Raw genomic sequence first — 12464 nt, 5'->3', positions numbered from 1 at the left:
TATTAATAAATCAGAAATGAGAAAAAATAAATAACTTCACTGTACTTTATATTATATTTCATTCATTGCAGTTCTGTTTTTCTAATTTTAAGTTCTTTAAGAGAACATTTTGAAGCAGTGTTTGCCATATGGTTATCCAGAAGGCAATTTCGGAACTATTTTAGACAAAATCCATTTTGATCCATTCCGCACTGGAAGCATCAATGTTGTATCCACAAATATTACAAAGATTTGTGATCCAAATTTTGATGGAACCATTGTGCTGAAATCGGATCATGTCCAAAATGGCTAAGACGGCATGCAATGTCACAGAACTGAGTTCAAATCAAACCAATTTCTTGGAATTAATTTTAATAAGGTGCCTGGTGTCATTAATGCGCTGTGACTCATGACGCTGTGTTTTACAATTAATGTGGTTTTTCTTTGTCACAATGTCTTTACAAGCAAAATATTTGCATTTTTTAAGGATGAGGACATTTCTTTATCCCTATGATGTTTTTTAATATTGTGTCAGTTTTCTATTTCCGATTGATGAAAATACTTTTTAATTTCTCTGGCTCCAAATATGCCTGAATCTGACTGTGTGGTGTTTGCATAAATTTCATTAAATGAAATATTAGGAAATGTTTTGGTATTATTTCCATAATGTATTGGAATATCATCTCATATTTGCCTTTCATGCATTGAAGAAATTGTCGATATTGCACAGAAAATTACAAATAATGTCTGATTTTATTATAAACACACAGAGAGAATTTCAATTAACAGCTGGTTTGAAGTATTTGACATGGAATTCATGCTGATCTCATGATTGTCAAAAGTACTCAAAATATGTGAATATTTCTTGACTGATTGACTTAACTTACATATTAAGCTTGCATTTTCATCATTTTATATTTAATTGTTTCAAAGAGTATAAATATTTATAGTTGTCTGGAAGCTATGATATAAGGTCAGAGTTACCTGCTTTTGCTTTTACATATTCTGTTGGAATTATCTCCCTTTGTTCTCTTGTCGGGTATCTATGGTGACACATAATAGCGGTCCAGAGATGTGGGCATTTTCATCAACATAACTGTCAGGCCTGTGGTAATGAAATTTTTATTTCATTGGATGTGGAAACTGATCACTGCTTAAGGCTTTGCTCATAAAATCAATGAAAAAAATCATTTAATATCGGTTTAGTACACAAAATCACAATGTGATCAGATCTTAAATGATGTTCAGTGTTGTGTAAAACATAATGTAATTACAATGGAAATGATACTTTTAGCATAGATATTTCTCATGCTACTGTGAGGAAAACAGTGTATACTTCATTGTTCTCCTTAAGAGAATTGCCTTTAGATTGGAAGCCTAAGTATAGCAAAATCAATGCTGCTTTCCCATCAACTTCATATTATTATACCTTCTGGCAGTTCTCCAGCTTAAACTTAAATGTCAAGAATTAAGATCCATTTAAGGAACGGTTCTTGCGTAAATATTTACACATCCCTATCACATACTCTCAAATCTAATGCATTGCTTTTTTCAGCGACAAATTGGTAGCTGACTTTTGCCATTGGCTATCGCAGGAACTTAATTTGGGGCCATCTTTGATAAATCTTGTTCTTGATGTAGTTTTTACTCAGCGGAAAGTTTGTGATTATATCTAAGAGACCTTCTTATTTATTTCTCAACGATTTTCTGTTTTAGGTTGATGATTTCATTTTGATAACACTTTATCTACTGAACACACATTTGTTCAGTCTGAAATAGTGATGAATTATGTTTTAAAGAATATTATGTTTGTTGAGTTAGAGTAATGATTAAAGGTTAGAGGCTAGCACTGTTTGTTTCCTTTAACTTTTGGTTCAAGAGTATGTCAGTGAAATATGTTAAATCATTACCGGCGGCATGAAGCAGAGCTGTGAATGGTTGTTATTAGCTCTTGGCAGCTACAGCTTCAAAACCAAATATTTTTTCAAATTAAAGCTATGAGGCTAAATATGCTGATTTTCACACTATGCATCTTTTTTTGGGTATGGCTGACAATTTTTTGTCTTTTCTACTGTAGGAATAATAATTATTTGGGGGACGATTTTAAAACATACCATCTCAGCTCTTCCGCCCCAACAGAAACATCAGATCTTTAGCCCATCACGAAAACATACTGTGAGGAGCTGATAGTAAAGAAACTGTCAAGTGTGAATCAATCAAATGTTTTAAACTCCTTGTCCATCCTCAGAGTTTTATTGATCAGTGTAGGTGTGCTTTCTATCAAAAGACACTCAGGTGGGACACTGTTTATCATTAGACATCATGGTATCACAGTGTAGAAAACACAGATAACCATTATCATTGGAAGTAAGTTTTAGGATGTCTTTGGACTGTAATATCTTGTTTAAAGAAGTAGTAAATGTGTTCCTGTCTTTGGGATGGTAGATGTACATTTATGTCTGAATATATATGATTTCTGAAAATATATGATTTTATTTATATATGATAATCCCTTTTAAATTGAAAAGGACTCCAGAAAGATAGGACATTCAGAACCTGAGGAAATCTAGACTTGCTTCATTTAGGGCTTTAGCATTGCAGGGAGGGCTAGGCAGTAGGGAAAATAGTGTGGTTCAGTGACTGTGAGACAGACTAGATGTACATCGTGGTGCTAGTCGCATGTCAAAGATGGAAATCTAGGGTCCCCTGCTATTGCTTAGATGTTGGTAAAACTGGTGTAAAACAATACTCACTCACATCACTGTTTGATATAGATTGTGTAGATTCAGGACAGAATAGTTGCCTATAGTCCTGTGCTTTAAGAGTATTGTTAATACTGCCAACTTTCACCAAGAACATCGGTTAGGAACACCAGGAACCTAATCAGTGAATCCCTAATCCCTTAATCCCTGTAATCACCGTAATCACCCTATCAAGTAATCGCCAATAACTAGTCACTGATCCCCCCTCGTCACATTCAAACCAGTACCTCCATAATCACTTTATATCTAATCTCTGTGGATTAAATAAATGTATGCCAATAATCCGGGAAGCAATTTGCTTTTGATTGTCATTTAGTTTTAAAACTCAAGTAAATTACCCATGAAGATCCGGGTTAGAATTGGTCTTCAGCAACCCATGCTTGTCATAAGAGGCAACTAATGGGATAAGGTGGTCAAGCTTGCTGACTTGGTTGACACATGTTATCGTATCCCAATTGCTTAGATTGATGCACTCATGATGTTGATCATAGGACTGTCTGGTGCAGACTCGATTGTTTACAGACATCACCATTTAGCTGGAATATTGCTGCTTGTGGCATTAAACAACAAACAAAAAACATAAAACACCAGGAAATCGGTTCACGGTAATGTTGTTATGCCTCTGTCTATGGTTATATAGCCCTCTTTACAACCCGTGAAGATCCGGGTTATCTTCAGTAATCCCTGCTTGTCGTAAGAGGTGTCTAACGGGATCGGGTGGTCAAGCTCACTGACTTGATTGACACATGTCATCGGTTCCCAATTGCGTAGATCGATACTCATGCTGTTGATCACTGGACTGTCTGGTCCAGACTCGATTATTTACAGACAGCCGCCATATAGCTGGAATATTGCTGAGTGCGGCGTAAAACTAAACTCACTCACTCACTCTTTACAAGTTTTGATTTATGTTGCTCAAAAGAATTTCAACAGCCAATTTTCTCCATCAATTTTATGGTTAATGTGTCATGCCATTTCAGACTGATTACAGACATATCAAAATTCAGGTGTTCTTTAACTTCTGTTGATGCTATGCATACCTAAGAAAAATAGGTGGGTGTGTCTTGATATAGCTATCTCCTGAAATATTGCAAATGAAAAACTTAAACTTCCTAAATAAAATACATTAATTTCACAAACACAAATATATATTTAATATTTCACTTGTGTTGAGACAGAATTGCAGACACATCAAGGTGTGTTTATACAGCTCCAAAAAGTCTGATTTCTCTGATATTGATCTGCAAAATGTCAACGCACCCAGCGTTTGACCCAAATAAGTACGCTACTTTAGTACAATGGTGTCCATCTATCCTCTCAGAGTTTACCATTTCATAACACAGGAAATTGAGTTACTTCAAAAGAAAATCGATCTCTTCCAAGACGGAGAGCCATTTGTTGTGATATATAGAGATCAGTTTTGGATCAGTTTCAAGATTTGAGCCAATGACCATCTTTACAGGGTTTCGTTCAAGCTGAGCACTTGCGCATGTAATTTTTTTTTCCATGGAATCCCATTAAATACTCTTTTGAGGAAAGTCTAGACATGGTAATTGGCCTACATCAGAATTCTTTGAATCAGCAATTACCAATTTAGTGTACCATGTATGTTGGTGGTATAGTAAAAATTGATAGGTTTGGGCTCAAGTGATGGGATCTGTGTCATAAAGGGAGGGAGGTAGATGTTTTCTGATCAGTGAGGGGGCAGTAGCGTGGCCTAGTGGTTAAAGCACCCTGGTTTGATTCCCTAAATGGGTACAATGCGTACAGCCCATTTCTAGTGTCCCCAGTAGAGACGTTGGTGGAATACTATTAAAAGCAGAGCAAAACCAAGTTACTCACTCGCTCTGATTTAAGAATAGTTCATGTTTTCTAAAAACTATGAAACTATTTGTCACTACTTCTGAAATATATTTGAGTTATTTCCAAATAAAAAAATATATTTATTGTGTGAGGCAATGCTATTAACTTATGATGAACATTAAAAGTTTCTTATTTCCATGGAAACAGAGGTGCAATGAGGTGAAGTAGTATGTAAATGTCACTTTCAAGGTTATACATGTGCATGCACGCTAACATGTGTATGCACGTGCAACTGAGTTTGCATTGCCTGTTGAATATGAGCTGAATGGAACAGGAATAGGAGGCTACCAAGTGTAACACATTTGTGATCGTGCGTCATTGTAACTGATAGTTATACTACTCAAGTTTGTCCATTTTCCAAAGGTCACAGATTCTTTCCTGTGGTTTTACTGACTATTCATAGTAAAACGGTTTGCTGAATTTTGTATGCTTGTTGGGACCATTAAATTATAGCGAGACATCCAAAATATCGAGACATCTGTATCGAGTAAAAAGAGAGTGAAAAATCATGAATTATAACGGATTTTTACAGGACCGAGAAATTATGTCAAGACAACCAAGGTATCGAGGTATCAGAGTTCGACACAATGGTGCTGGACTGTATATGACAGTAATTAATGGAAAAGGAACATATTTAGGAAAATAAGATGATTTATGTTTATTATTCATGACACAAACAAGTAATCCATGAAACAATATTGATTTATTGATAAAACTTTTTGTGAAAAAAAAAGAGAGGTATGATTAACCTTAAGCATTTTGTATTATTTATCAGTATGATACATTGGGAATCAAAGTATTTGCATTTTAACACACTGTAGTATAACAGGTTCTCAGGTGTATCTCATTATCATCTCCATTTCCATCTCATTGTCATTATCATTATCATCTGCATCTCACTGTCATTATCATCTCCATCTCATTAAATTTTTAATTACAGATTCTTTCATTTTACCACTAATCTGCAATATTATTATGTACATATAGAGGAAAGGAAGGACAACAATCTATAGATGAACAACTTCTTTATTACAGTGAGACACTGTTAAGCCAGAGGTCATCATTTTGACATGGCACCATTATCCAGTGTTAGAACCATAGATTGTTAAGCTGCTCCAACTTCTAAATGCCCTCCAAGAAGTTACATATAGAGGCAGTTATGTTTCGATGATTCTGGTTTTACTTTGCATTATCACTAAAGGTTGATATGTCTTTTTCAAATCTCAATTGGAATTGGAATTAAATCTGTTGTCACTATTGAAAGATTTTTAAAATTATCCTTTTTAACTAATCACCAAAATGTTGGCCCCCATGAGTCAAAGTGAGAAGGCCTCAAATATCAATTATGTTCATGAATCACAGATTATCAAATTAAAGGCATTGACACGAAAAGCAGCCTTTAAAAATATAATGAGCCCTCGTGAGAACAGTTTTCAGACCTTAAAAAATTCTGGAAGGTATTTTCAAAAAAGTTTTACCCCACCAGGAATACAATGATGAACCCAGGGCTTCTACTGTTGCGTCTCTGGGGATACTGCACGGTCCTCTTGCCCCGTCCGAAGATGCAGATAGACGCAATGTGAACCCTCTTATTTAGGCCCTCAAAGCCATGTTGTCAAAAGAAGTGAAGTGTTTCTTTGCTTCATGAGCGTATAACACAATGCTAATTGTCAGGTCTTTTGTGGCAGAGGGAGGTCACGTGATGTAAAAAGTGCCATTGAAGCGGGATTTTTCCTGATTTTTCTTTTGTTCTGTTACTGAGAACATGATTATGTTGTGTAAAATGTGAACTCGGCGAGAGAATCAATCATCTATGATTACTGTTTAAGTTCAGGGTTTGTAAGCATGTGATTACAAGGTTTTTTGGGTGTTTTATTTCTAATATGAGTCGACTTGCTGGTCCATTTGATCAAATTTAGAGCTCTTAAGATTGTACGGATTGAGCATGTCTGACTGCCATGGCAGGTTTGTGTGTGAAAAGTCACAAGATAGGTCATTCTATGCAGGAGATACGAGTATTTAAAGTGAATTGCTAGGAATTGTTCCTGATGCATTATAAAAGATTATAATGAGGAAAACATGTTTTTTCTTCGATTCCACTATACCCAGCGGAGAAAAATTTCCAAAACCCATTTAAGCTTTTTATCTCCAGTGCATATTAAACTTCAGTTATTGCACTTTTTAAGGTTCAGTTTCAAATTCCCAAGTGTAGAAGTTGAACACCAAATGGGATAGAAGTATGTAGGAAGCAATAATGTTCCTGTTACTTTGCATTATAATTTGCACAAAAATTCAAAAATTCATAAGATCATTTTTCTATTTTGACACATATTTAATATATTTTATTTATGCCATTGCAACATCCTCAGAAATAGATTGCAATTGGTGTAGAAAGCAAAATAGTGCTGACAGTTGTTCATGACAAGGGTGCCCAAGGTATGACACCTGCCACTCTTACAATCTGTTTAATGAAGCAAGTACATACTAAGTTATACATACATACATTTAGATTATTCATTTTGTTTTGGCACATATGTGATATATTTTTTATGCCACTCTTATAATCTGTATAATGAAGCAAGTACATACTAAGTTATACATACATACATTTAGATTATTCATTTTGTTTTGGCACATATGTGATATATTTTTATGCCACTCTTATAATCTGTATAATGAAGCAAGTACATACTAAGTTATACATACATACATTTAGATTATTCATTTTGTTTTGGCACATATGATATATTTGTTATGCCACTCTTATAATCTGTTTAATGAAACAAGCACATACTAAGTTATACATACATACATTTAGATTATTCATTTTGTTTTGGCACATATGTGATATATTTGTTATGCCACTCTTATAATCTGTATAATGAAGCAAGTACATACTAAGTTATACATACATACATTTAGATTATTCATTTTGTTTTGGCACATATGTGATATATTTTTATGCCACTCTTATAATCTGTATAATGAAGCAAGTACATACTAAGTTATACATACATACATTTAGATTATTCATTTTGTTTTGGCACATATGTGATATATTTTTTATGCCACTCTTATAATCTGTATAATGAAGCAAGTACATACTAAGTTATACATACATACATTTAGATTATTCATTTTGTTTTGGCACATATGTGATATATTTTTTATGCCACTCTTATAATCTGTATAATGAAGCAAGTACATACTAAGTTATACATACATACATTTAGATTATTCATTTTGTTTTGGCACATATGTGATATATTTGTTATGCCACTCTTATAATCTGTATAATGAAGCAAGTACATACTAAGTTATACATACATACATTTAGATTATTCATTTTGTTTTGGCACATATGTGATATATTTTTTATGCCACTCTTATAATCTGTATAATGAAGCAAGTACATACTAAGTTATACATACATACATTTAGATTATTCATTTTGTTTTGGCACATATGTGATATATTTTTATGCCACTCTTATAATCTGTATAATGAAGCAAGTACATACTAAGTTATACATACATACATTTAGATTATTCATTTTGTTTTGGCACATATGTGATATATTTTTTATGCCACTCTTATAATCTGTATAATGAAGCAAGTCCATACTAAGTTATACATACATACATTTAGATTATTCATTTTGTTTTGGCACATATGTGATATATTTTTTATGCCACTCTTATAATCTGTATAATGAAGCAAGTCCATACTAAGTTATACATACATACATTTAGATTATTCATTTTGTTTTGGCACATATGTGATATATTTTTTATGCCACTCTTATAATCTGTATAATGAAGCAAGTCCATACTAAGTTATACATACATACATTTAGATTATTCATTTTGTTTTGGCACATATGTGATATATTTTTATGCCAATCTTATAATCTGTATAATGAAGCAAGTACATACTAAGTTATACATACATACATTTAGATTATTCATTTTGTTTTGGCACATATGTGATATATTTTTTTATGCCACTCTTATAATCTGTATAATGAAGCAAGTCCATACTAAGTTATACATACATACATTTAGATTATTCATTTTGTTTTGGCACATATGTGATATATTTTTATGCCACTCTTATAATCTGTATAATGAAGCAAGTACATACTAAGTTATACATACATACATTTAGATTATTCATTTTGTTTTGGCACATATGTGATATATTTTTATGCCACTCTTATAATCTGTATAATGAAGCAAGTACATACTAAGTTATACATACATACATTTAGATTATTCATTTTGTTTTGGCACATATGTGATATATTTTTTATGCCACTCTTATAATCTGTATAATGAAGCAAGTACATACTAAGTTATACATACATACATTTAGATTATTCATTTTGTTTTGGCACATATGTGATATATTTTTTATGCCACTCTTATAATCTGTATAATGAAGCAAGTACATACTAAGTTATACATACATACATTTAGATTATTCATTTTGTTTTGGCACATATGTGATATATTTTTATGCCACTCTTATAATCTGTATAATGAAGCAAGTCCATACTAAGTTATACATACATACATTTAGATTATTCATTTTGTTTTGGCACATATGTGATATATTTTTTATGCCACTCTTATAATCTGTATAATGAAGCAAGTCCATACTAAGTTATACATACATACATTTAGATTATTCATTTTGTTTTGGCACATATGTGATATATTTTTTATGCCACTCTTATAATCTGTATAATGAAGCAAGTACATACTAAGTTACACATACATTAATTCTAACCTTATATATCCATGTAGTGTTGTTTTAAGGCCAGTAGTTAGTCAAGTGTCAATTTTAATGATGTGATCATCTCTCGTAACTACTATAATGATTTGTTTCCTCTTTTCTTAAATTATGCATATCCCAGGGGCCAATATGTCCCCTTTTCATACTTTTCTTTTTAGTCTCAAAATAACCTATCAATACCTAGTAGAGTGGTATGGCTGAATTATTTCTGACTATAACATTAAAGCCTATTCTCTCTCTCACGGATCATGTCAGGAATTCTGTTTTATTGATATTTGTATTTTAAGTATAGATTGCAGTGGTGAATATCCACAAATTGTAAAGCAAGCGAGTACATGTGACAAAATGACGGGTGATTGATCAAAGAGTTTTATTGCTTTTTGTGCAGTAAAGAATAATACATGGATTAACCTGGGATTAGCAGCCTTGAAAGTTTCATGTCAATGACACATTGACATAAATCACTTTCCTTGCTGCCATTGTCAACATGTCATCAAGTGTTGGTATCATGTAATAAACATGGTCATCAGGACGTCGGTTTTGTCAGCTGGGGCACATCTGGTAACGTGTACATAGAACTTGATGATGCCTGATCATGTAACTGGTTATGCTTGCTTGAAGCAAACAGAAGGGTAATTTGAGCATGACCAGAGACATTGGTGCCAGCATTGGTAGGTTCCTGAAGCATGGCCATAGTATCAGACTCCTGTATCCTATGTATGACTCATGAACTGACGCAAATAATATTGATGTAATTTCACCACTTTAGCTCATATTTCATCATTATTATCATTCTTTGTCCCGGTGAGTGGAAGACCTCTGTTGATTTATGAGCATGATGAATGTTTGGACAGTCTTTTTTTCAAACGCATTGTTTGGCTAGACTGATGACATTTATTCTTGTGCTTCATTTTCATATTATTTTTCATGCTGATCTGGTAGTCAGACCATGTTTCTGCCATATAATTCTGCTTTTCAAAATTTATAAGTGATTATTTGTTTCTGAGTATTTTGTCTGGTGTCCTGTTTGCTTTCTCATTTGATATAGCACATCATCATCATCATCATCATCATCATCATCATATGGCTCGAAATTAAACTGAACAGATTGAGTAAATTATCCTATAATACATTATGTAATCAATCACACGTAATTAAGTAGTTTCTTCAGCAAACAAAATTTGCAGTGGCTTGAATAGACTTGCACAAGTGTCTAAGGTAGTAATTAATAGTTTGAATGAAAATGTCTGAAAAACTATAAATATCTAGACTTGGATAGAATTACTGTACATCCATGGGCAGAGCATTTAGTACAGCCTTGGAGCAAGGCTATAGTTTGAATATATGCAGAATATTTACGTTTTGAAGACACTGCAAATCACTGTGAAGATCACTCTGATTATGTGGTCTCTCTTTTCAATAAAGTATTTTGGGTTAGAAAAAGTCTGCAGCACGGGAGGTCAGCGTCTGTGACCTGTTTGCATGTCATCCTGCTTCAACATTGTGGGTTGTTGCTCAATATTTTGGTCACTGGATTATGTGGCCTAGATCTGTGTAGTTACAGTTCATTGTAGTATAACTGTCAATTTGTCTTAAACAACAAAAGTGATATAGGTGACAAGGAAGGTGTGACAGGGAGCAACTCTGTGATATAACTAAGTTTGCAATACTGTGTTTCAGAATGATTTAGTATAGTTGGAGTACAAGATATCAAAGGAAGATTCTATGTGTAGATGTGAACAACATTATATGTTGGTATTGTCACTTAATGCTTACCTCAAGATAAACAATATACAAATATTGTCTTACTGAAATGAAGATAAGTAATATGTATATATTCATAGCATTTCATCCAAGGAGACTAATTGTCTGCCATAAAAGGTTTGTAGCAGTAATATTATAACTATATTCCTAACTATTTTATGCTACACATGAAGGAATGCTATTTCCCATCAGTTGTCAAACATTGATACATTTTGTAATTCCATTCCATCTGACATGCATGCTTTTGAGCTGAGGTGCAAATATAGGAGACAGACATGCAAGTAAAATGTCATTTTCTTTTGCAGCCAATGAAAAGATCAAAGACATTAAGACAAAACCAAAGAATTCTGCTCAAATGGTAAGTCTTTTTTGCTTTCCCAATATACTTCAGAACATGGATGTTTTCTTTCAGGAATTAGTTGTTCAGAACATATGGCCTCAGAGAATTTCAGACATTTTGGTGGAATAAGCTTTGAGAGCCTTAAAAGACTAAGATGAGATTTCTTCAGGACACGGATTTCAAACATGGGTCATCTTAGCACTCTCAGGATAATAGATCTTGTCAAAGTATTGTGCTTTCGCTGTGGTAAATATATGATTAAAGTGCCAAACTGGAACCAGTCCCCAGTGTACATAATTGTGTTACAGAAGGATGCTTAAGTACTGCAACTATAACATGCCAGTGTTGAAAAATGGTCTCAGTCCAAAGATGGTGCCACACGTTTGGTTGTATTACAAGATGTTGCATAATTTAGTCATTATAGTGTCTGAATGCTTTGACAGTTTCTTGTTTAATATGATTAATAAATATCTGCAAAGGGGCATTAACCAATCATTGGCATCTAAGCCAGAGGTCATTATTTTGACACGGCAAGTCACAAGGTCGAAAAACACCAGTACAGGTTATGCAAATGACACATGTCCAACACCATTTAATTAAATGGACACGTTTTGCATAATCCTCAGTGTCAGCTAATATTAGTGGTGTCCCTTATTGTGGGCTGGTATTGGATTAAGTGGGTCTGATGCTGTCAAATAAAACTGACAGAGAGGTAATTGACACTAAACTTGGATGAGCTGGATGCAAAAGTTGACATCAGAAATGATGTCATATTTTTAGCTCACCTGAACAGAGGAGCAGGCCAATGTTCCAGACCAGACAAACATCTGAGATATAAGGGGCGGTGGGGTAGCCTAGTGGTTAAAGCGTTGGCTCGTCATGCCGAAGACCGGGTTCGAATCCCCACATGGGTACAATGTGTGAAGCCCATTTGTGGTGTCCCCCGTTGCTGGAATATT

The 12464-nt window shown here is 33.8% G+C and overlaps 1 protein-coding gene across 1 annotated transcript in view; it reads left to right on the top strand.

The window, feature by feature from the left end:
- The window catches only part of LOC124286648 (neuron navigator 3-like), a 543359-nt gene that overhangs the window by 303887 nt on the left and 227008 nt on the right, over window positions 1-12464 (top strand). Inside the window, 1 exon segment of the mRNA XM_046723050.1 lies at window positions 11471-11523. Coding sequence (XP_046579006.1) covers window positions 11471-11523 — 53 coding nt within the window.

Source organism: Haliotis rubra, unplaced genomic scaffold, assembly GCF_003918875.1.
Source record: "Haliotis rubra isolate DU_JTF1 unplaced genomic scaffold, ASM391887v1 Scf389, whole genome shotgun sequence".
Classification (NCBI taxonomy): Eukaryota; Metazoa; Mollusca; class Gastropoda; order Lepetellida; family Haliotidae; genus Haliotis; species Haliotis rubra.
The sequence above is the reverse complement of the archived record's forward strand: the minus strand, read 5'-3'. Positions and strand labels throughout refer to the sequence as shown.